The following is a 26254-nucleotide window of genomic DNA, read 5'->3' as shown; positions in this document are numbered from 1 at the left end:
ATTGGTTCACTCTGCAGCTGTTACACTAGATCCTGAGGTTCAAATCCTTGCTCAACAACATTGCTAAGCTGTCTCTTAACTTCTCGAGTTGATGTCAACAAGTGACATTGCCGCCCAAAAACCAAGCCTAAATCAGTGTTTCTCAACCTTGGCAACTTGAAGATGTCCGGACTTCAACTCCCAGAATTCCCCAGCCAGCATTCGCTGGCTGGGGAATTCTGGGAGTTGAAGTCCAGACATCTTCAAGTTGCCAAGGTTGAGAAACACTGGCCTAAATAACAGAGAATAAATAGCAATAGGGTTCCACCACAAAACCGCGCTCGACTAAACCGCGCCCAACTAAACCCCGTCGCTGACGTCATCAACAGGGCTACAACAGCACGGAGACAGAAGCACGCTGTAAACCCTAAACCTAAAATTAACCCCTAAACCTAAACCTAACCCCCTAAACCTAACCCTAAACCTAATCCTAACCCTTAACCTAACCCTAACCCTAACCCTTAACCCTAAACCTAACCCTAACCTTTAACCTAACCCTAAAGCTAACCCTAAAGCTAACCCTAAACCTAACCCTTACCTTAAGTTGAATCGGCTTGCTTTCAAAGCGCTATTTAAAGCAACCTTCTTTCTCCGCGCTGGCTGTTGTCGCCCTGTTGATGACGTCAGCGACGCGGTTCAATCGGGCGCGGCTTAGTCGAGCGCGGTTTTGATGGGTCACGTAGCAATAGCAATAGCAGTTAGACTTATATACCGCTTCATAGGGCTTTCAGCCCTCTCTAAGTGGTTTACAGAGTCAGCATATTGCCCCCACAGTCTGGGTCCTCATTTCACCCACCTCGGAAGGATGGAAGGCTGAGTCAACCTTGAGCCGGTGAGACTAGAACCGCCGAACTGCAGATAACAGTCAGCTGAAGTGGCCTGCAGTACTGCACCCTAACCACTGCGCCACCTCGGCTCAGGGTTGAAACAAAGGGGTCCTTGGTGTTCACTTGAAGACATTTCATTACCCGATTAGGGAACATCATCAGTTCATCAGTGTTAGGGGTAGACTAATGAAACGCCTGCAAGAAAACAACCAAACTCAGAGAGCACCAAGGAGCCCTCAGAAACAAAGCAATGAAAACAGTGCAAAATAAATATTTTACTATGGATGTTAATACATCCAGGGAAACATTAGTATTAGTATTTATTAATGCTTATAGGCCGCCCTTTTCCCTGAGGGGACTCAGGGCGGCTTACATAAAATAAGGGGGGGGGGGTATACAGACAATAGACACAACAATACATAGAAGTAAAATAGTAAGCAACATTCAGGCCTTAACACAGGGATCCCTAATCTTTGGCCCACAGGCTAGTACTGATCTGTGGCCTGTTGGGACAAGACCGTGCTAGTGGCGGGAAAGCATGCGAAAAAAATGCGACAAAACATTTGTGCATTTGTGAGATTAGGTAGTATTGTGGCCCGACAGTGGAGCTGCCAGCCTATTCGGACAGTGAGGAGGGTTGGGGAGGAACCTGGGCTAGTCCTGGAGTCTGGGGAAGGCTCTGATGAGGGCTGTGTCGGAGGCAGAGAGGGGGCCAGGGCCGTCTGACAGTTATCAGCTGCCTTCAGAGTCAGACATCAGTGAGGCAGAAGAACAGCTGGAGCCTGTTCCCAGTGTGCGCATGCGCAGAGTTGCCAGACGAAGGGAACAGCTAAAGAACAGGGGTCGACTTGGGAGTAAAGCCACAGGTGGACGGTGAATGGCCCCTCCGAGAGGAAATAAAAGAGGAGCGAAGGGGGAGTGGAGTTTGCAGGAGACAATTAGTTCGCTTAATTGGTTCGTCACTCTCCGAGACCCCTTGCCAAGTTTTGCAGCTCTCCAAGCCAGATAAGGTCTGTGACTGTAAATCCTGCCTTGAAACACTTTGCTTGATGTGAAGAATTCACAATTAAATTAATAAAAGGAGTTTGCTTCATGCTCTTGGGTAGCCTTGGTCAGAACAAAGGGTTATGAGAGATTAGAGATTTGGCACGAGATAATGCCGTAGAATGATCTTGCATATTACCAATGCTTTAACTAATTAAACAGTGTTGCTTAATTGCCAGTCTTTCCAACTGAAGAGTAACCTCCGCTATTTTCTTCTTCCTCAAACGATTTCGGTAGGAAAAGTGTTCGAAGAAGAACATTCAAAGCTCCTTTTAGATAAGGAACCTCTTCAAGAATTAAGGAAAGAATGCACTGCCAAGAGGTAAAAAGCACTCTTTAAATCGGGGCAGGGAGATTTGTGTATCTTTTGCTTGTTCGTATACTAACCAACACATATCCTAAACGAAAACCAAATCTTGTCTGGTTTTTTTTGGAAAGACAGGTACTGAAGCTGAAACTCAAATACTTTTGCCACTAACGGGGAAGAGACGACTTTTTGGAAAAGGTTCTGCTACTGGGAAGGAGGGAAGGGAAAAGGAGAAAGGGAGGGCAGAGGAGAAGATGGTTAGAGAGATAAAGTTAGTTAGATATACTTATAAAATACAAACCCGAAATCTTTCTACTGGGAATAATCAAAGGGAAATATACGAAGAAAATTAAGTACATATTAACACATCTGCTAACTACAGCTAGAATAGCCTTTGCCCAATGCTGGAAACAAAATAATACCCCCTCGGGCGAATTAGTGATTAAAAAAAACTTTGGATTGTGCAGAGATGGACAAATTAACACTGAAATTAAAAGATAAAGAAGAGTCGGAATATTATGAAATTTGGAACAATTGGTACAAATGGCTGCAAAACAAGAATAAAATTAATTAAGCCAATAGATAGATAGATAGATAGATAGATAGATAGATAGATAGATAGATAGATAGATAGATAGATCGATAGATGATATATATATAGATAGATAGATAGATAGATAGATAGATAGATAGATAGATAGATGATAGATAGATAGATATAGATATATAGATATATATAGATATATAGATATAGATATAGATAGAACAATATCTAAATACAAATAATAAAATTCTATTCTATTCTAAATTCTATATAGAACTGTGTATAAAGTGTGTAAATATAGAAGTGAAATATTACATACATGTACAGGTATGATGACATAACAATGTTGATGTAATGACTGTAAGGTGTTGTAGAAGGGAAAAAATAATAATAATAAAAACATCTGCTAAAGATATACTTATTAGGCGCTGCGAGAATCAGGTGTCCATCATTTTGCTGGACACTTAATTCCTGCAGCTGACAAAATTCAATGACTACCAAGGTTTTTATTTGTCTAATGCCCTGATGGCGAACCTGTGGCATGCCGAGCCCTCTCTGTGGACACGCGCACTGTCGCCAGCTGCTCTTATAATTTCCGATGCGCACATACACGCCGGCCACCTGGTCTTCATGGGTGCTGGAGAAACACCATTGAAAGCGGCCCGAAAAATGGCCAAATATCCCAGGTTTGGAGCTGTTTTGGGGGCCGTATTTTTGGCTGTATTCTGGCATTGGAAACAGCCAGAAACAACCAAAATAACAGGCATGCGCGCACCAGCTAGTTGGCCTTTGGGTTTCCGATGCTCTGGGCATGCGAAGACCAGCTGGCCGGTGCCCGCATGTGCCCTCATTCATGCATGTTCTGGTTTGGGCACTCAGTGCCATCCCTGTCCTAGGTTAAAACTTCCCAAGACATCATTTCCCCCCTAATGTCCATGTCAGCGCATTACACAGGAAAGGTATCCTCCTTAACGTTGGCCATTTTCAGCCCAGCTACGCCGGATATTGGAAGTTAAGAGATTGGGCCCCCTCTCTCAATGGGGCAGAAATAACAATTTCTCAGAGAATACGGGTGCGTCGACAGCTGTTTCAGGAAGTCGTCCTTGCACATCTGACCGGTTTCTGTCTCCTTCCCCAGAGAGCAGTTCTTGAAGACCAATGCTCAGCTGACCATCAGGCGGAGACAATTGCTCTCAGAGCTTTCCTGTATTTATCCGATTGATACGGTGAGTGACAAGTTTTTCTAAGGTGGAAGGGCCGTTTCGGGAGTTTAATTAAGTGTCTGGCTTTTATGCTGGAGGAAAATCTGAACCTCAGTTATCCTAAACCAGTGTTTCTCAACCTTGGCAACTTGAAGATGTCCGGACTTCAACTCCCAGAATTCCCCAGCCAGCATTCGCTGGCTGGGGAATTCTGGGAGTTGAAGTCCGGACATCTTCAAGTTGCCAAGGTTGAGAAACACTGTCCTCAACATTAACTATCCACGATGAACAAAAAACGACCTTAGCTCAAGCAGCCCAGAGCTCATGTGTTGGGACATAAGGTTCTGCATCCCTATATTTCCAGGTTCAATTCCTGGGGTCTTAAATTCAGAGGGGTGAAAGGGCTGGGAGAGGCCAGTACAGGTAGTCCTCAAATTACATCCGCATTTTGAGCCCACAATTTCCATTGCTAAGTGAGACATTTGTTAACTCTGTTTTGCCCCACGGTGGTTCAATGAATCGCTGCAGTTGATAAATTAGTAGCCTGGTTGTTAAGTGAATCCGGCTTGCCAAATTGAGGGGATCAGATGACCCCGGGACACAGCGACCGTCATAAATATGAGCCAAGGGCCAATCATTCAGAATTTGGATGACACGACTATGGGGAATACCGCAATGGCCGCAAGTGTGAAAAACGGTCATAGGTCACTTTTTTTAATTGTATGGAATGGTCCCTAAATGAATAGTTGTAAGTTGAGGACTGCCTGTAGTTTCTCCCATTGTATTTATTGAAATATTTGAGGCGGGGGGAAGGAATCAGCTAACACTTCGCAGTCATGTACTGTCTAAAGTGGAAGGGGCAGCATATAAATTTTAGATGGATGGATGGATGGATGGATGGATGGGGAGGGGAGGGGAGGTTGGGTGCGTGGGTGAGAAGATATATATATATTTCCACCTGCTAAGTGGGCAGGAGCTGGAGCAAGGGACGGGAGCTCACTATATATATAGTGTCCCTTGCTCCAGCTCCTGCCCACTTAGCATGTGGAAAGCATGTAAAAGCAGGGAGATAAATAGGAACCACTTTGGTGGGGAAGGTCACAGCGTTCTGTGTGCTTCTTCGGACAATGCTGGGTCCCTTGGCTGTACAGTGGGGAAACCTTTACATACATACATGTACAGGGCGGGGCATAACCTTTTCCTAGGGGGTCACAGCAAGATCGACAGCAGTTTACAACTTCCGCGACACCTCATTTTAAAGCCCATAAAAAACTGAATTGAATGAGCTATTAAATGTTAAATTTGCTTTAAGAATGGCTGGAAAATTCGATTCGGAAGAACAAAGGATCATTGACAGAATAAAATGCATTGCCTTTCGAGAGGCTCGCGATGCTGGAGCGACGTTTATCAATCGAAAATGGATTGCAAACAAATTGAAACGTCATCCGGATTGGGTTACTGATAATTGGAACAAAACAGCCCAAGAATGTTTCACAAAATTTGGAGAAGGGCGTCCTCTGCAACTGTCCCAAGAAAGCAAAGCCATCATTGCAACTGGCAGTCGCAAACAACGAAAAGGAAACCGAAAAGTGGCCCAAGAAATCCTTCAAATTCGTGGAAAACGAGTTGATCAAAGGACAATCGGCCGATATCGAGAACGAGAAGGTTTGAAGCCATTCCACGTCATTTGCAAACCATTGAAAACTCAAACACACGTTCAAGATCGGCTTTGGTTGTGCGATTGGTTGTCTGAATGGACCGAGGAAGATTTTCTTCATTTGGCGCCATCTGACGAATTCTTCGTTTATGCCATTCGAAAACCGAATTTCCAGAACGATCGAATTTGGGCTAAAGACGTCGACGACATCTCCAAACATGAACGATATCGACAAATCGTTCGCAATCCGACTTGCATCGGGATTTTCGTCATTTTCACAGCCAAGAAACTGCATTGGGTTTTGAAGGATAAAGGGGAATCCTGGGATGGCAGTTATTTCCGTGAGAAAATTTTATTGGAGAATGTCATTCCATTTCTCAGTGATCCAGACAATGTCTTGGTGGTTGGTGAGGCTGTCTTTCTTCATGACAAAGCTCCTTGCATGCGTGCAAATGCGACTCAGCAATTGTTAAAGGAAAACAATGTCGAATTTTGGGGCAATGACGTCTGGCCGGGAAATTCGCCAGATCTCAATCCGGCAGAGAACATTGGGGCCATAATTAAGGATGAAGTGGAAGCTCTGATGATTCAGGAGCAAGGTCAAAATCGATATTCGGTTGAAACTTTGAGAATGAATTTGGAAACTGTGTTGAAAAATCTGGAAAATCGAACGGAACTGTTTGAAGATTTGTTGTGTTCTTATCCACCTCGTTTGAATGCTGTTCGAAGGGCTAATGGTGGTCATACTGACTATTAAATCGTGTCAATAAACTCAGTTTTTGATGGGCTTTCGAATGGTGTATGAATTATTTGTGTTGTTATTACAAGTGTTGCTGTGACCCCCTAGGAAAAGGTTATGCCCCGCCCTGTATGTATATATATTAAGATGTACAATATGTGTGCCAGCTTGCTGTCAGAATCGGGAGTTTTATCAACATGGCCCTGATACAACTTCACTTTCTGCCATTCAATCCGCAGAACGATCAAGAACATTATTTTATTTGTGGAGTGAAGCTGCCCAATTCTGAAAACTTCCAAGGTAACTGGGGATTTACCTTCTCGTTTTGTGATCTCATTTTGTGCAATGGAATAGGCCAACAACATCCCCCACCCCCACCCCGTTTCTGTTAAAACTGTTGTTGTTGTTGTTGAGACAAAAAAAAATTGCTGGCTGGGGAATTCTGGGCATTGAAGTCCACACCTCTTCAATCAACCTCTTGCCATGATTGCAAAATGCCGCACTAGAAAATTGTGAAGCTTGGAGTAGATTCAGTCCTGGAACAGTATTCTTGAAGCATTTTGCTCCTGTTTTCAAAGCCATACTGCCCAAATCGCGAAGAAACCTGCAAAACAACTGCACGATCTTAGAATTATGTGTCACGTTTTATGAATTGGACTTGAGCAAAAGGAGAGGATAAAACGGAGAGAAAGGAAACCATCCTGATATTCCTCAACAGCTGGATACTGTTTCTTAAGGCTGCTATTTGATAGTGCCTGTGAGGCTGTTAATATTTTTACAAACTCTTCAATTGTCCCACAGTATGGTTAAAAATTTTGGAGAGGAAAATGAAATCAGATTGCATTGAGGGAGAGTTGCTTTCATCTTTTTTTATATATATATTTTGGAGAGGGAAAGAATTAAAGGAACGAGGCTATGGAAAACACAGATTTGAACCCCAGAGGATAAAGTTAATCCATAAAATCAAAGGTCTTTGAACTAACAACTCCCTCCCCTCCCCTCTTGCTCTAAATCATATTTTTTTAATCGAATATCTCTTTTCTTAAGGTTTCCTGTGTTGCCTCTTGTCACCAAAAAAACCTTGACACAAATTTATACAAGTAAAAATTGTAATTTCTTTTAAGGTTTGCCCCAGAAAATGTTTTTTTTTTCTATACAGAAAACTCAGACGCATAGACGATAAGTTAGTTCCTCCACTAACATCCTTCTGTCTTCCATAAACCTGAGTTTTCTTTGTAGGAAAAAAAAGGAAAAGTAGAAAAAGGAAGAGGAGAAATGGGAAGTTTCCAAGGAAGATGAAGGAGATTGTGAGCTAGTGGGGGATGTGGCCAGGTGGGGGACCGCTGTTTTGGCCATGAAGGATGCTTTCCCTGGACAAGAGGTATTTGGGGAAAGGTGCTACACAAAAGGGTTAACTATGAGTGAAATTAAAAGCAGTGCAGGGCATGAAAATTGCCATCTGCAATCCTTTTATCCAGCCCAAATTCTTTCTCTTATTGAAGCACTCTTGTTTTGACTTCCGTATACCTCAATTAAACCGGTAGTGATGAATGCATTGGACTAGAAAACCAGGAGACTGGGAGTTCTAGTCCTGAAAGCCAGCTGGGTGATCTTGGGATGATCATTAGGAGCCTATGACTTCTAATCCCACTTTAAGCATGTAAGCTGGCTGGGTGACTTTGGGCAGATCACTAGGAGACTGAGTTCTAGTCCTGACTTAGCCATGTAAGCTGGCTGGGTGACTTTGGGCAGATCACTAGGAGATTGTGAGTTCTAGTCCTGATTTAGGCATGTAAACTGGCTGGGTGACTTTGGGCAGATCACTAGGAGATTGTGAGTTCTAGTCCTGACTTAGCCATGTAAACTGGCTGGGTGACTTTGGGCAGATCACTAGGAGCCTGTGAGTTCTAGTCCTGACTTAGCCATGTAAGCTGGCTGGGTGACTTTGGGCAGATCACTAGGAGCCTGTGAGTTCTAGTCCTGACTTAGCCATGTAAGCTGGCTGGGTGACTTTGGGCAGATCACTAGGAGACTGTGAGTTCTAGTCCTGACTTAGGCATGTAAGCTGGCTGGGTGACTTTGGGCAGATCACTAGGAGCCTGTGAGTTCTAGTCCTGACTTAGCCATGTAAGCTGGCTGGGTGACTTTGGGCAGATCACTAGGAGACTGTGAGTTCTAGTCCTGACTTAGCCATGTAAGCTGGCTGGGTGACTTTGGGCAGATCACTAGGAGACTGTGAGTTCTAGTCCTGACTTAGCCATGTAAGCTGGCTGGGTGACTTTGGGCAGATCACTAGGAGAGTTCTAGTCCTGATTTAGGCATGTAAACTGGCTGGGTGACTTTGGGCAGATCACTAGGAGACTGTGAGTTCTAGTCCCACCCAAGGCATGAAAGGCAGCTGGGCCAGTCGCTTCCTCCCTGCCCTAGGAAGCAAACAATGGCAAACAGCTTCCAAAATCTTGCCTGGAAAACTGCAAGGATTTGTCCAGGCAGTCTGGCCGGACTCAGCTCTGATTCGAAGGCCCACAAATATAATCTAAACCCCTCAATTAAGAACGAATCCCAAAATCTGGAGAGCACAACTGGGGGTCCCGCTCTGAAAGCTTGAACTGGTCAGCTGGACTGAACGGCGTGTGCTCTTGTTTGATTCTTCTTCACAGCAAAGGATGATGGGAGTATTGCCGTCGCTCTGGGCTATACGGCTCACCTGGTCTCCATGATTTCCTACTTCTTGCAAGTACCACTCAGGTATCCCATCCTTCACAAGGGCTCCCGGTCGGCCATCAAAGATAACATTAATGACAAACTGACTGAGAAAGAAAGAGAGTAAGTATCTTTTTTTAACTCTCATTTTGAAGAAGGAGGGGCACCACATACTTGAAGGATAATATGGGTTTTTTTTTTGGCTTAAAAATAGAATAGAATAGAATACGGAATGGAATAGAATAGAATAGAATACAGTATAGAATATGGAATGGAATAGAATATGGAATAGAATGGAATAGAGAATAGAATAGAATATGGAATGGAATAGAATAGAATGGAATAGAGAATAGAATAGAGAATGGAATAGAATAGAATACAGAATAGAATACAGAATAGAATATGGAATGGAATGGAATAGAATATAGAATGGAATAGAGAATAGAATAGAGAATGGAATGGAATAGAATAGAATAGAACAGAACAGTGATGGTAAACCTATGACATGCGTGCCACAGGTAGCATGTGGAGCCATATCTGAGGGCATGCGAGGCGTCGTCCTATGTCATCTCCAGGGCCCATGCACACGCTGGCCAGCTGATTTTCGGCCAACCGGAGGCCCACACCCATACTGCAATGCCCTCTCCCCCGCACACATATGTGCACACACACACCCTCCCCCATGCTCCCCTCCACCCATGCGCACAGGCCTCATTGAAGCCTCTGGACTTCAATGGGGTTTGGCTCACATGCCATAAGTGGTAGCGCAGGGGGGGGTCGTGCACGGACGTGCCGCACCCATAATGCAACCCCCCCAGTGTGCATGTGTGCATGAGAGGCGCACCCCCCATTTTTTTGCATGCTTTTTTGCGCTCCAGAGGCTATATAGGAGCCTCGAGAGGGAGAAAAGAGCCCCTCCCCCGAGGCCCTCTGAAGGGTTCAGGAGCTTCCCTGAAGCCTCCGGAGCACAAAAATCCTGAACATATGGGCAAACGGGAAGTTCAGGAACGGACTTCCGGTTTGCTCGTAGGGTCGGTTTAAGCCCTCTGGAGGCTTCAGGGTCCTTTAGAAGGTGTCCCTGAAGCCTCCGGAGGGCATAAAAGGAGCCTACGAGCAACTGCCAGAGACACCACGGGCTGCTTCTTTGATATTTCCAGGGTGGCCCCGCAGGCTAGATTTAAGCACCCCGTGGGCCGGATCTGGCCCGTGGGCCTTGAGTTTGACACCCCCGTTTTTTTTTAAAAAATCCCATGTTAAAACCATTTTAATTTATCCTGAAGTGTCTTCTCCCTCGATTGATTTATCAAACTTTTATGCCACCCATCTGGCCAGACGCGATTCCAGGAGACTTAACAGCTTTGTTGATAGTTTTGGTAGCTTGTTTTGTTAGTGGTACTTACTCTCCAAGAAGACACCCCACACACATACCCCTGAGCTCAACACCTGCAGTTCAGTTGCATTCCCTCCCCCTCGTTGAAGGCAACTTAACCATGTTGTCTTTAACGGGCCAGAAGCGAAGCTCTGAGGCCTCGTGAAACTTCCAGCAGCGTTGAAGCCACAGGAAACACAAGACCTTTGGGAATAGGTACAGAAGTCTTAAACAGTAGTCAGTAAAACACACTTTATTCTTGCTTGTTGGGGGTTTTTTAAAGAGGAGAATTAAAAAAACCTCTTTAGCTTCCTGCAAGTAGCACGTTCGGAGTTATTGCCAAGACCTCCTTGTTGAAACGAAGTTGACTGTCTCGTTCTCCTAGAGCAGCGTTTCTCAACCTTGGCAACTTGAAGATGTCTGGACTTCAACTCCCAGAATTCCCCAGCCAGCGAACGCTGGCTGGGGAATTCTGGGAGTTGAGGTCCAGACATCTTCAAGTTGCCAAGGTTGAGAAACACTGTCTTAGAGCATGGTGAAACAGCTGCTTCTGATTTGCCCCATCTATAATATTCACTAGATGTCCTATTAAAAAAATCTCCAGAGATTCTCCATCATCCAAGTCCTGGTTGTTCCCTTTTTTAGGAGGCCACTGGACTTCCTCGCTTTTTCCTTTGAAGATGTTTTGCTTCTCATCCGGGAAGCTTCTTCAGCTCCGACAGGATGGCGAGGGAATGGAAGGATTGACACTCCTTGCAGACAGCTGGTCATTTGCATCCTTTTAGAGGGCTGTTGAAGCCCTTGGAGGTTTATCTGTGTCCTCAGGTTCGCCTGAGTGGTGCAAATGGTTCCCGTAGTCTGCCATTTTTCTCTGGAAATCCATTCGTAGGAACGTTAGAAGAAAGGTGTCAACTCGCGAAGCACCCCTGCTCTGCTCTCGAGTTGCCATAGGAAAGGGGGCGATGGGAAACCGATGAAACAACATGGCAGCAAAAGACAAGATGCACATTCCAGACTTGTATCCCTCAAGGCTGTATCCCAGGTTTACTTACAAGAGGCCGGAGGGGAGTGATCTTTACAAACTGTGAAATTGCCCCCTTTGGCAAATGTGATTGATGACACACTCTGGAAGAGGGGGGGCGGTGTGAAACAGGGTCATGATTGGGGGCCGTAAATTATGTGGGGTCAGAGCTGGCTTCACCTAGGAACATGCCTACCTGAAGCTCCTAATAAATAACTGGATTTATTTTGAAGCTTGGCTTGAGGCTCATGATTTAATTAGGGCACCTGTTGGAACCCTGACAAAAGGAAGCTATAAAATTCAGGACTTGGGAGAGGAAATTTGCTGCGGGCTTGCACCATTGTTATTTTTTCCTCCAGAAATTTGAAAAGAAATCCCATAAATGCATGCTGTCCGTACATCTTTCTGGCAGCGTTGTTGTTGTTGTTAGTTACAAAGTCGTGTCCGACCCATCGCGATAACGGATAACATTCCTCCAGGCCTTCCTGTCCTCTACCATCCTCTGGAGTCCATTCAAGCTCACGCCGACTGCTTCGGTGACTCCATCCAGCCATCTTCTCTGCCGTTCCCTTCTTCCTTTGGCCTCCATCGTTCCCATCATGAGGCTCTTCTCCAGGGAGTCCTTCTTCCTTCTCATTAGGTGGCCAAAGTCTTTGAGTTTCCTCTTCAGGATCTGGCCTTCTCAAGAGCAGTCAGGGTTGATCTCCTCTAGGACTGACCGGTTGGATGGCCTTGCAGTCCAAGGGACTCAACGCAGGAGTCTCCTCCAGCATCAGAGTTCAAAGGCCTCTACTCTCTTAATTTCAAGTTTTTGGCAGCGTAACAACTCTGAAACTAGAATAGGATGAAATCCTAGAAATCTGGTGTGAGGGAAGAGGCTGATGAAAGGAGTCAAGTTGAAAAAACAAGTTAGGAGAAGGGCGAAAAAAAATCCTTTTTTATTTTCCTTCCATTAGATCCTCATGGGAAGAAGGGCAGTAGGGCAATTGCTTGAGATGTGGCTGATTGCTCCATTGTAATCTTCCATCCTCTTCCTTTCCCGTGATCTTAACCAGAGTTGTAAGGGGTGGAAGGAAAGAGTGCCAGAATCCAAGGCCTGCAACATTTTATCCCCCTCCCCGCTTGTTTAATGTGCAATGCACAAAATTGCACAGCCATTATGCTTAATCAAACGATTTCGGTTGGAAAGGATCGTTTTTCACGATTTGGACTTCTCCGTGAATCGAGGCTTAAGCCGTTCTGCGTTGAGAGAACGTGAGCCGGCGAAATATATATATATATTTTTTTTTTTTACTCGAGGCTTCTTCGTCCGAGCCTCTTTTTTCTTTTTGCGTTTGTCTCCTCTGGGGCTTTTCCAGGTTCAGTTTGAAACGCAAGCAGGTTTGATTAGAAGAAAAATCAGGCTCCCTTATAAACCACATTTTTTTAATTTTATTTTAATGGGAGATTAGAAACAGACGGCAGGTGTTTAAAAAACAATTCGGTGTTTTACACTTTTGAAAAAAGTACAGTAGTTTGGATTAAAGGCAGATGTCACCAGGGGTCTCAACCTTGACAACTTTAAAGAGGTCTGGACATCAACTCCCAGAATTCCCCAGCCAGCCTAGCCTAGCTGGCTGGAGAATTCTGGGAGTTGAAGTCCAGACTACTTAAAGTTGCTAAGGTTAAGAAACTGTGCTATAAACATAGTCACTGGCCTTTTGGCACCTATGAAATTGATGCCTTGGAATATAAAGTTTACGAGCCACAGAATTTAACAACACTGGTAGTCCTCAACTTACGACCACAATTGAGCCCAACATTTCTGTTAAGCGAGGTGGTTGCTAAGTGGATTTTGCCTCATTTTACGACCTTCCCTGTCCCTTCAGTTGTTAAATGAATCTCTGCCGTTGTTAAGTAAGGAGCAGAGTTTTTAATTAGCCTCGTTCCCCATTGACTTTAATTGCCTGAAGATTGCAAAAAGCGACCACATGGCTCAGCGACACTGCAGCCGTCATAAATATGAGTCAGTTGCCAAATGTCCAAATTTTGATCACCTGACCATGGGACTGCTGCCGTTGTCGTAAGTATGGCAAAACAGTCATTCCAGCACCGTTATAACTTTTGAACGGTCACTAAATGAACTTGAAAATCGAGGGCTTACCTGTAAATACGTTTATAATTGAGAACCCGAGATAGCATTTTTGTTTTTAAGCTGAAGAGGATTTTCTCTTTAAAACAAGAATAGATTGTTTTAAGCTTTGTTTTAACAGTTAACATTTGACTCACTTGATAAAATATACATTACAGGTTTTTTTTCTTCAAATTATACAGAGAACAAGTCAAACTATACACCAGTCAAGTCAAGATAGCAATATATATATGTATATGTATATGTATATGTATATGTATATGTATATGTATATGTATATGTATATGTATATGTAGGTAGGTAGGTAGGTAGGTAGATAGATGATAGATAGATAGATAGATAGATAGATAGATAGATAGATAGATAGATAGATAGATAGATAGATAGATAGATAGATATAGATATAGATATAGATATAGATATAGGGAGAGAGACCGCTTCACGGTGCTTTTACAGCCCTCTCTGAGCGGTTTTACAGAGTCAGCCTCTTGCCCTCAACAATCTGGGTCCTCATTTTACCCACCTTGGAAGGACGGAAGGCTGAGTCAACCTTGAGCCTGGTGAGATTTGAACTGCTGAACTGCAGCTAACAGTCAGCTGAACTAGCCTGCAATACTGCACTCTAACCACTGAGTCACCCCGGCTCTCTAAATGGTTTACAGAGTTAGCCTATTGCCCCGCAACAATCTGGGTCCTCGTTTTACCAACCTTGGAAGGACGGAAGGCTGAGTCAACCTCGAGGTGGTCAGGATTGAACGCCTGGCAATGGCCAGAGTTAGTCTGCAATATTGTATTCTAACCATTGAGCCACCACAGCCCTTCCTTCCTTCCTTCCTTCCTTCCTTCCTTCCTTCCTTCCTTCCTTCCTTCCGCTTCACAGTGCTTTACAGCCCTCTCTAAGCAGTTTACAGAGTCAGCATATCACCCCCTACAATCTGGGTCCTCGTTTTACCCACCTTGGAAGGACAGAAGGCTGAGTCAACCTTGAGCCTGGTGAGATTTGAACTGCTGAACTGCAGCTAACAGTCAGCTGAACTAGCCTGCAATACTGCACTCTAACCACTGAATCACCCCGGCTCTCTAAACGGTTTACAGAGTTAGCCTATTGCCCCGCAACAATCTGGGTCCTCATTTTACCAACCTTGGAAGGACGGAAGGCTGAGTCAACCTCAAGCTGGTCAGGATTGAACTGGCAGTGGACGGAGTTAGTCTGCAATACTGTATTCTAACCATTGTGCCACCATAGTCCGTCCTTCCTTCCTTCCTTCCTTCCTTCCTTCCTTCCTTCCTTCCTTCCTTCCTTCCTTCCTTCCTTCCTTCCTTCCTTCCTTCCTTCCTTCCGCTTCACAGTGCTTTACAGCCCTCTCTAAGCAGTTTACAGAGTCAGCATATCACCCCCTACAATCTGTGTCCTCATTTTCCAACCTTGGAAGGACAGAAGGCTGAGTCAACCTCGAGCTGGTCAGGATTGAACTCCTGGCAGTGGACAGAGTTAGTCTGCAATACGGTATTCTAACCATTGTGCCACCACAGCCCTTCCTTCCTTCCTTCCTTCCTTCCTTCCTTCCTTCCTTCCTTCCTTCCTTCCTTCCTTCCTTCCGCTTCACAGTGCTTTACAGCCCTCTCTAAGCAGTTTACAGAGTCAGCATATCACCCCCTACAATCTGTGTCCTCATTTTTACCAACCTTGGAAGGACGGAAGGCTGAGTCAACCTTCAGCTGGTCAGGATCGAACTCCTGGCAACGGGCAGAGTTTGCCTACAAGGCTGCATTCTAACCATTGCGCCACCACTGAGATGCACTGAGTAACAGCATATGCTATTAAGTGGAGGGTCGAATGCGTTTTGGAAGTGTTTGTGTAAGGAGAGGGGTTACGAAATCAAAAAGACGAATAGGTGAAAAGAAACCGTTTGGTTCCAAATGTTATTATTTTTTCCCCGCAGTTATGGCTGGGAGGGCTCTCAAGAATGATTGCGGAAGAATCCTTAGCTGATTGCTTAATAGAAAAGCCAAAAAAAAAAATGGGCACAATTTCTTGTATTTTTAAGCTGTGGTCTACTGAGGTGTAATAAATCACCGTTTTTGCCAACAGGGTGTTGTTATCCACAAAATGAGAATATTCTCATATGCATCAAACTGAGGCAGCTTAAGTTCTAGTGACTTCACTACATAGTTGTGTAGTGATCTAAGCTTTCACGTGTTCTGTTTCTAATATTTCAGCCTGAGAAACTCTTTGGACAAAAATGCATCATTTTTAAGACAAGATGTTAGGAAGTCGGTCCAATATTTCAGCTTCTTTTCTGATTCTGGGTTGGATAGTTTAGCTGAGATGTTGATCATCGTCCAAGAACCTGATGCTGTGTTTTATTGCTCAGGTAGTCCTCAGCGTACGAGCCCCAAGCTTCTGTTGCTAAGTGAGACAGTTGTTAAGTGAATTTCACCCCATTATATGACACACGGGCAGCGTGGTACGATGGCCTAGGGGTGCAGCTCTCGCCTCACAACCAGGAGCCTGTGAGTTTGATCCCAGGTAGAGGTAGATATTTCTCTCTCTGGGCACGTTGAGAATATATCTGTTGAATATAACTCCGCACTGGTGACAATAAGGGCATCTGGCCACTCAACACTTAGCTCCATTCAGTTGCCCAGACTACACCCCGTAAGGGATTATGGGGTCATTAAAAGAAGATGATGATGGGACACGCAAGCAGCTTGATTTGCAAGAGTGGCCAGCACATACACAGACAGCTCCCCTCCCAGCCCCCCTCACCGGGTCCCCAAGCCACAAAGGTCGGGGACCCCTGTTTTATATCCCTAAATTGATGGTGGGGGTTTCCTACATTTATGTCTATATAAAACCTGTTTTACCTTTCTGATCTGCGGACGGCTCTGTTCTGACCCAGTCTTAGCCAAAGCAAGAAACGGACTCCTTTTCACGGAAAACCCTCCTCTTTATTTACCTCTTGTGAATTAATTGCATTCAGCCACTGAAAACTCCAAGCAAGAATCCTGCAAGGAGTTAATTGCAGCAACAGACCTTATCAGTTCCTGGTGATAATTGCTCCCAGCTGAATGGCTGCAAATTAAGTTCTGGCAATGCACGAAACACAATGAGCAAAACCTCCAGAACTGTTGTCTCCTACGACCACCACTCCCCTCTCCTTCTATTTATTCCCCAGACAGGGAGGGCCCATTCTGCATCCACGTGTGCCTTGCTTCCAGAGCCGACTCCTTGTCCTCCGTTGTCCTCCTCTCCTAACTGCTCTGAGCCAAGGTGGCGCAGTGGTTAAATGCAGCACTGCAGGCTACTGCTAGATCATCAGGTCAGCGGTTCAAATCTCACCGGCTCAGGGTTGACTCAGCCTTCCATCCTTCCGAGGTGGGTAAAATGAGGACCCAGATTGTTGGGGGCAATATGCTGACTCTCTGTAAACCGCTTAGAGAGGCCTGAAAGGCCTATGAAGCGGTATATAAGTCTACTGCTATTGCTATTGCTGTGCATACGTGCACCTGGAACAGGCCCCCAGCTGTTCTTCCTCCTCACTCATAGCAGCCTCCAAAGGCAGCTTGGCATTCTTGTATCCCACCAGAGATTCTACTAGTTGTAGTAGGCCGCAGTCTTGCTGGCCAGACGACTCTACCTGGAAACACTGCAGGAGGAAGCCTAAAAACACCTGCAGGCATAAGCATATCCATATATAAAGTCATTTCTTTTTCAGTGTGCACCTGCAGATTTCCTTATTTGAGGGGATGACAGCAAAAATGACTAGGATTTATTCACACTTCCCTTTTTTTGTTTGTTTCAGATTTCCGCTCTATCTAAAAGGAGGAGAGAAACTACAGTTCGATTACGGTGTCTTCCTTTTGAACAAAAATATTGCACAGGTATGTTCGTTCTAAGCAAGTTACCCTTCTGGATGGGAAGAGTGGAGGTTGAGAGGGAGGAGGCTGTTGCAGGAAGTCCTCGCTTAATGACGGTAATTGAGATTGGAATTTCCATGGAGGGGTCCTTGGTGCTCCCTCTGAGCATGGAGGTTTTCTTGCAGATGTTTCATTACGGAAACTAGGTAACATCATCAGTGTTGATCATCATTATCAGAGCACTGATGATGTTGCCTAGTTGGGTGTTGTGGCCCAGCAGGAGCCGTTGGAGCTGCAAACAGACTCCGATAGCGAGGGACCCTATGAGTCGGCTCTGGAAGATGTGGAGGACCCTGGACAGGGTTCAGATTCTGAGCAGGGACCAGAGAGGCTGGTTGGCCACCAGGAGGTGCCTGAGGCATGGAGCAGCGGTGAAAGCCAAAGGGAGCGTGCCCATGACATCAGGCCCTGGAGCAGTGGTGAAGACGTCAGGCCTTTGAGCAGTGATGAGGTTCAGAGGGTCCCGGATGCCCGGCAGAGACGGGCGGATAAACACCGGCAGCAATTAAGGAGACAAAGGAGATAATTGGACCAGGTGGTTGTAATTAGGCCCCTCCCAAGAGAGTATATAAGGAGAGACTTTGGGAGGAGGCTGTTTGCAGGATTCAACTAATATAATAAAGCTGGAGAAGCTCTCGTGTGTATTTCTTATCTGTGGAAGTCTGAGTTGCTGCCAAAGTCTTGTCAGTGTGTTAATTTACTGTGAATAAATTGTCTAGCAGTAATCTTGTGTCGGTGTGCCTCACCGTACGAGAGGGGTCAGAACAGTTGGGTAATGAAATGTTTGCAAGAAAACCACCAAGCTCAGAAAGAGGCCCAAGGAGGTCATAGTCCTCCTCCTTCTCTGCAAACTCCAATCCCTTCTAGCACTGATGATGTTACTTAGTTGGGTAATGCAACGTCTGCAAGAAAACCACCATGCTCAGAGAGCACCAAGGACCCATAGTCTTCCTTCTCCTCTTCCCCCCCCCTCCCTTCAACTGATGATGTTACCCACTTGGGTAACGAAACGTCTGCAAGAAAACCACCATGCTCAGAAAGCACCTCATTTCAACCCTGAGCTATTGGAATTTCCATGGCTAAGCAATGCGGTTTTAAGCATGACATCGCATGGCCATACACTTTAGCGACAGCAGTTACGGTAGTCCCATTAAGCTGATCATTACGGGTCGTTAAAGGTCTCACCTGCCCTCGACTGACTTCCTGCCTGCTTCCCCAGTGACTTTGTGGGAAGCCAACAGGAAAAATTGTAAATCACAATCATGAGTAGAAATCCAGGTTGGTTGTTGAGCAGCCAGATCACAACAGTGCGTCTGCAGGGGCACTTTGAAACTTTGAGAATTGGTCATAAGGACCACTCGCAGAACGCCATCGCAAGTTTGAATGGTCACTGAACAAGTGGTTGTGAAATGAGAACCTTCTGTACTTTTCTATCATCACATAGCTGTGGGATTTCTATACCAGAAGCCTTCTCCATTTATATGTTCAATCATTCTTTGCTTATTATGGCCACGTTTGGTGCCAACTTGGGCAGCTAAAGGCCATACAAGAATATGAAGCTGGAGGCTCAGTTTAACCTGTTGTTCTTTATTTGAACCGATTATTGGTTTGAACTAAGAACACCAGGACCAGAAATGTTAAGGCAAACAAGGACTATCGTCAGATAGTTCCACTGGTAGCATGAATTAACTTTTAAGCGTGATTTAGCCGATTCCCTACGTGGATTTCCCCTGGGACTACCTGGGAGGGAAGTAGCCACCAGATTGTGAGAACATGAGTGAATGAATGAGGAGATCTCACATTGCAACGAGCAAGGACCTGCATTCCATTTTACAGCTACCATGATTGTAGAGCTGCTACAGCGCAGTGGTTAGAATGCAGTACTGCAGGCTGTCAGCGTTCCAAGTATCATGTAGAATTAAATCAGAGTCCAAGGCAAAACGATCCTTAAAGTTCCAATTTAATAAAGCAGAAATCTTAGCACATCTGTGTTAATCCCAATACTGGAAATTACATCACAATTCCACCCAGTTAAAAGTTCACGATCTTGTCCCCACACCCACAATCCACATGGGCCAATCTTCTTCTTCCACGCTGGCGTCTCCACCCAGCTGCTTCCGGTCAGGTGTAAAAGTGCGGAGACAAAAGATGACCTTGGCCTCTAGACAAGAATGAAAACAATACATTCCACAATCCTACTCCTGTCTGTTCCCCCCTCCCATCAACTATACTAATGAAACAGCATAATGAAATAAGAGAAAGTGTGGCAGGCCAAAATTCTGAAAGGAATATAATTGCAGGCCTGACACAGGCTACTTTTGCTGACTGCCACCAATTTGGCAGATTGAATCTCACCAGGCGCAAGGTTGACTCAGCCTTCCGTTGTTCTGAAGCCTGTACAATGAGGACCCAGATTGTTGGGGGCAAGAGGCTGACTCCTTAAACCCCTTAGAGAGAGCTGTAAAAGCATTGTGAAGTGGTATAGAAGTCTTAAGTGCTCTTGCTATTGCTACCAATAGCATGCTACCATGATTGTTGGCCGAGCAGGGGCAAAAATAGCAAGAGAAATGATTGAAGCCTGGGAAACGGGCCCTTTCCAGTCAGTACGAGTGCTGATTTACCACCGGCCTACCAAGTACAATGCATTCAGAAAGTGTTTTCTTTTTCATAAACGTACAGGCATTTCTAACATTCGGGTTTTTTTTCAATTTGTCATTGTAGGGGTATACTGAGTGTAGATTAATGAGAAGAAAAATGAAATTTTAACAACTGTAGAATCGGGCTGCAGCATAACAAAATTGACAAAAGGGATCTGAATACTCTCTGAATGCCCTGCCCTGTTGATTTGCACTGCTTGGTTTTTATTGTTTTCCCCCCCCCTTTTTTTGCCTCTTGACCCTCATAAATGTTGCGGGAGAAGAGGGCCCCCCTCCTCTTAATCTATAATAGCCAAATATCCCACACCTAGAATACTGCATCCAGTTTTGGTCAACAGACTATAAAAAGAGGTTGAGACTCTAGAAAGAGTGCAGAGAAGAGCAAGCAGGATGATGAGAGGACTGTAGGTTAAAACATACCATGGACAGTTGCAGGAACTGGGCATGGCTAGTCTAGTGAAGAGAAGGACCAGGGGAGACAGGAGAGCAGCCTTCCAATATTTGAGGGGCTGCCACAGAGAGGAGGGGGATCAAGCTATTTTCCAAAGCACCCGAAGGCCAGAGAAGGAATAATGGATGGAAACTGAACAAGGAGAGATTCAACTTGGAAATGAGGAATTTCCTGACAGTGAGAACAATCAACCCATGGAACAGAAGTTGCCTTCGGAAGTTGTGGGGGAAAGCATCACTGAAAGCATCAAGAAGAGATGGAACAGCCATCTATCAGAAATCGTGTAGGGTGGACTAGATGACTTACAAGGTCCCTTCCAATTCTATTAATCCGCATCTACCTAGAAGCTGTAGGGTGTGGCAGACACAAGGAACCAACAACTAACAACTTAATATCCAGCCATCAACACCCTAGTTAACAACTTAAGCCTATTCACAGCCAGAAACCATATAAATACAAAGGGTAGAACAGCCCATATTCTGGAGAAGAGGGAAGATCCCTGAGGATGGGTTCCAGCCACGAGCCCAAAAGCTCGGAAGAATAAACCTCCGGGCCCTGTGACCGACTCAGATCGGCTCCTGCAACACATTATAATTTGCCTTGGCTGCCTTTACGCTGGATTTTCGATGGCCTGCATCTTAACTCTCAGATTCCCTCGCCGGGGGGGGACGGGGACTGAGAGGACCAAGATACACAGATCAGAATCGTTGCACAATTAAAACATTTCCCCGAAGCGGAGGAGACGGAATCTCTGCTGTGAAGCCACAACTGATTTCCTCGGAGAACCGTTAAGGTGGAATTCTAGGCCGGTCAATAACCATCCCTGCAGATCATGATGGGCGTCGTTTTGAACGGGTGTAACGGTATATCAGCGTGCTCCATTTCGGCTAGTTGATAATGGCTTCCATCTGTTTAGTTTAAAAGGACCCCTTTCTCTCTCTCTTTCTTTCCCCGAGAAGTCATAACTAATCACATACAGCGATTCCTGTTATTACTTGGAACTGAAGGGTTGCAAAGGTTCTCCCCCCCCCCTCCCCAACTGACGTAAGGCTAACTGCTACAGCAGTGCAAGAAAGGATTGCTAAAAACTGGAAACTGGTTGCAATAAAAGCCAACGGTCCATAATTAGGAATTTGCAAAAGGAAAAAAAAACAAACCATTATGCGCCGGTGATAGCACTTAGCAATAGGACTTAGACTTATATACGGCTTCATTCTGCTTTCCAGCCCGCTCTAAGCGGTTTACAGAGTCAGCATTTTGCCCTCAACGATCTGGGTCCTCATTTGATCCACCTCGGAAGGACGGAAGGCTGAGTCAACCTTGAGCTGGTCAGATTCGAGCTCCTAGCAGTGGGCAGAGTTAGCCTGCAGTACTGCATTCTAATCAATGCACCACCACGGCTCTTGATGATAGATAGATAGGCAGGCAGACAGCTATAGCACTTAGACATACTGTATATACTGCTTCACAATGCTTTCCAGCCCTTTTTAAACGGTTTACAGAGTCAGCCTTTTGCCCCCAACCATCTGGGTCCTCATTTGACCCACCTCGGAAGGACGGAAGGCTGAGCCCATCAGGATCGAACTTCCTAGCCTTGGGCAGAGTTGGCCTGCATTATAACCACTGCAACACCACTTTTCCTTCCTTCCTTCCTTCCTTCCTTCCTTCCTTCCTTCCTTCCTTCCTTCCTTCCTTCCTTCCTCCCTCCCTCCCTCCCTCCCTCCCTCCCTCCCTCCCTCCCTCCCTCCCTCCCTTCCTTCCTTCCTTCCCAATAGTACTTAGACTTACATACCACTTCACAGTGCTTTTACAGTCCTCTCTAAGCGGTTTACAGAGTCATCCTATTGCCCCCAACAATGTGGGTCCTCATTTTACCCATCTCAGAAGGACGGAAGGCTGAGTCAACCTGGAGCCTCATGACATTCGAACTGCCAAACTGCAGGCAGCCGGCAGCGAGCAGAAGTAATATAACACAGCGTCCTCGACTCACAACAGTTCATTGAGTGACTGAAGTTACAAGGGCGCTGAAGAAAGCGACTTATGATGCTTTGCATCATGCCTGTTTCAACGCAATCAAAATTCAGAGGTGTGGCTTCATGTTTACGACGGTTGCAGTGTCGCAGTGCGTGATCATATTTTGCAACCTTCGGACAAACCAGATTCGCTGAACTACCGTTTTATTAACTCAACGAGGCATTGACAGCCATTTGCAGCATCCCACAGTCCTGTGAACTTGTTTTATTATTATTTTTTTTGTGGAAAACTGGTATTCGCTTCTGGTTTTCAGCAAAACCAGCCCATTTCATGACTTGTAGCCATAAGTTGAGGACTGCTTCTGTTTTCACTGGATGTATTCAAGTGGAGGGAAATTAAAACGGTTCCACCACAAAACCGCGGAGGACAAAATCGCGCTCAACGAAAGCGCGCATTTGACGTCATCACAACGCGACGAAAACATTGCGCTGTGATCGAAAAATGTAAAAATAAAGCGAAAACCTTACCCTAACCCCCCCAAACCTAACCCTAAACCTAACCCTAAACCTAACCCTTAACCTAACCCTAAATCTAACCCTAAACGTAACCCTTAACCTAACGCTAAACCTAACGCTAACCCTTAACCTAACGCTAAACATAACCCTAATGCTCTAAACCTAACCCTAACCCTTAACCTAACCCTAACCCTAACCCTAAACCTAACCCTTACCTTTATGTGAATCGGCTTGCTTTAATTTTAATTTTATTTCAATTTTTAATTTTTTTTGTCGCGCTGTGATGACGTCAAATGCGCGCTTTCGTCGAGCGCGATTTTGTCCTCCGCGGTTTTGACGGGTCACGAATTAAAACAGGGTTGTTTTAAGAGCATATATATATATATAAAGTCGGACGTGGTAGCTTAGTGGCTGAGACACTGAACTTGTCGATCAGAAAGGTTGGCAGTTTGGCGGTTCGAATCCTGAGCACCGCGAAACGGAGGGAGCTCCCGTGACTTGTCCCAGCTTCTGCCAACCTAGCAGTTCAAAAGCAGGTAAAAAATGCAAGTAGAAAAATAGGAACCACCTTTGGTGGGAAATTAACCGCATTCTGTGCCTTTTCAGCATTTAGCCATGCCGGCCACATGACCACGGAGACGTCTTTGGACAGCGCTGGCTCTTTGGCTTTGAAACGGAGATGAGCACCGCCCCCTAGAGTCGGGAATGACTAGTACATATGTGCGAGGGGAACCTTTACCCAGATAGATAGATAGATAGATAGATAGATAGATAGATAGATAGATAGATAGATAGATAGATAGATAGATAGATAGATAGATAGATGGATGATAGATAAATGATGGATGGATGGGTGGATAGATAGATGATAGATAGATGATAGATAGATGATAAATAGATAGATGATGGATGGATGGATGGATGAATAGATGATAGATAGATAGATTAGATAGATAGATAGATAGATGATAGATAGATAGATAGATAGATAGATAGATAGATAGATAGATAGATGATAGATAGATAAATGATGGATGGATGGATGGATAGATAGATGATAGATTGATGATAGATAGATGATGGATGGATGGATAGATAGATAGATAGATAGATAGATAGATAGATAGATAGATCACAGAGATAGATAGATTAGATAGATAGATTAGATAGATAGATGATAGATAGATAGATAGATAGATAGATAGATAGATAGATCACAGAGATAGATAGATAGATTAGATAGATAGATTAGATAGATAGATAGATAGATAGATAGATAGATAGATAGATAGATGATAGATGATAGATTGATGATAGATAGATGATGGATGGATAGATAGATAGATAGATAGATCACAGAGATAGATAGATAGATTAGATAGATAGATAGATAGATAGATAGATAGATAGATAGATAGATAGATAGATAGATAGATAGATGATAGATTGATGATAGATAGATGATGGATGGATGGATGGATAGATAGATAGATAGATAGATCACAGATAGATAGATTAGATAGATAGATTAGATAGATAGATAGATAGATAGATAGATAGATAGATAGATAGATAGATAGATAGATAGATAGATAGATAGATGATAGATAGATAGATAGATGGATGATAGATAAATGATGGATGGATGGATAGATAGATAGATGATAGATAGATGATAGATAGATGATGGATGGATGGATAGTTAGATAGATAGATAGATAGATAGATAGATAGATAGATAGATAGATAGATAGATAGATAGATAGATAGATAGATCCTGCAAGAAATCACGTTAGGAGGACATAGCCTGGATTTTTTTAAAAAGTGCTATTAACTAAGAAGCGAAACAAACAGGACCCATCATAGCAAAAAAGAAAAAAAAAAGTTTGCAAGATAGCAAGCCAGAAGTAGAAGGCGAAGAATTCAGTGATGTGTTTGGGGTTTTTCCACCCACTTTAACCATGGACAAGAGAACCGTCTAAGTAAGCTGAACGTCAAATGGTGGGAAATGAGGAGGGACGAGCGTTACAGTTGGATGGAGCCGTTGGCTGCTGTCCTTCCTTCCATCTGTGATTCCCCTTTCGTGAGCCAAGGGAAGATCTCAGCTGCATTTCCAGTATTTATACATTAAGAAATCGGAGGGCCTGCAGTCAACACCGATTTAGAGAATACGTAGCAGCTGTTTATCTCCATTAAATGTGTGGGCAGAAAAGTTGGAAAGTGGATAGTTTTCTCCAGGATAGGGGAAAATTCTCCAGCAGACCCCGGATTGACGTAAAAGTAGCACCCCTGCCAGAGAACCGAAGAAAAGAGCTGTCCTTACGTTTTCTCGTGGAAAAAAAATCAGGGTAACTGAAGACAGACGGAGAAAGAATTAGCAATAGCAGTTAGACTTATATACCGCTTTATAGGGCTTTCAGCCCTCTCTAAGCGGTTTACAAAGTCAGCATATTGCCCCCAACAACAGTCCGGGTCCTCATTTCACCCACCTCGGAAGGATGCAAGGCTGAGTCAACCTTGAGCCGGTGAGATTTGAACTGCCGAACTGCAGATAGCAGTCAGCTGAAGTAGCCTGCAGTGCTGCATTTAACCACTGCGCCACCTCGGCTCTAGAATTGAAGTACGAAAGGCAAGACAGTCACACACATCCCATGGGCATTTTGTCAGTACAAGCACTCCTTGACTTACGACCGTCGTTGAGCCCCTGATTTAACACTGTTTTAAGAGGATCGCCCCGCGAAGACGTCCCGTTGTATGACCTTCCTTGCCCTCGTTGTTAAGCGAATCACTGCATTTGTTCAGCGAACCACTGTTGGTTTCTTTGATAAAAGGTTTTTGATTTCTCAACATACAAGCATTCCATCTTTCCTCAAACAGTGTGTCACCTGGGAACAAATATCTCTGTGCATCAGCTTTCAGCATTTACAGCATCCTTCACATTAATATCAATTCTGTAATCTTAAAATGATAGTATATTAAAATTAAACATTATTAACGGGTGTTAAGTGAATCCGGCTTCCCCCCCCCCCCCCTTGACTTCGCTTGTCAGGAGGCCGCCAACGGAGGATCACCGGACACTTGTGACTGTCATAAATGTGAGTCGGTTGCCGAGAATTGGCTGAATTTTGATCCCATGAGCATGGGGAAATGCTG

At 44.6% G+C, this 26254-nt stretch overlaps 1 protein-coding gene across 2 annotated transcripts in view; it reads left to right on the top strand.

Annotated features, from left to right (window-relative positions):
• The window catches only part of UVRAG (UV radiation resistance associated), an 84368-nt gene that overhangs the window by 42476 nt on the left and 15638 nt on the right, over positions 1-26254 (top strand). For both annotated transcript variants that reach the window (XM_087720985.1, XM_087720984.1), the window contains exons 9-13: positions 2148-2232; positions 3900-3987; positions 6599-6659; positions 9020-9185; positions 17390-17468. In XM_087720985.1, the coding sequence (XP_087577111.1) occupies positions 2148-2232; positions 3900-3987; positions 6599-6659; positions 9020-9185; positions 17390-17468 (479 nt within the window). The remainder of the gene's footprint in view (positions 1-2147; positions 2233-3899; positions 3988-6598; positions 6660-9019; positions 9186-17389; positions 17469-26254) is intronic.

The sequence above is a fragment of the Thamnophis sirtalis genome, unplaced genomic scaffold (assembly GCF_051295495.1).
Source record: "Thamnophis sirtalis isolate CommonGarterSnake01/CBP01778 unplaced genomic scaffold, rThaSir2_p1.2 scaffold_8, whole genome shotgun sequence".
Taxonomy (NCBI): domain Eukaryota; kingdom Metazoa; phylum Chordata; class Lepidosauria; order Squamata; family Natricidae; genus Thamnophis; species Thamnophis sirtalis.
The sequence above is the reverse complement of the archived record's forward strand: the minus strand, read 5'-3'. Positions and strand labels throughout refer to the sequence as shown.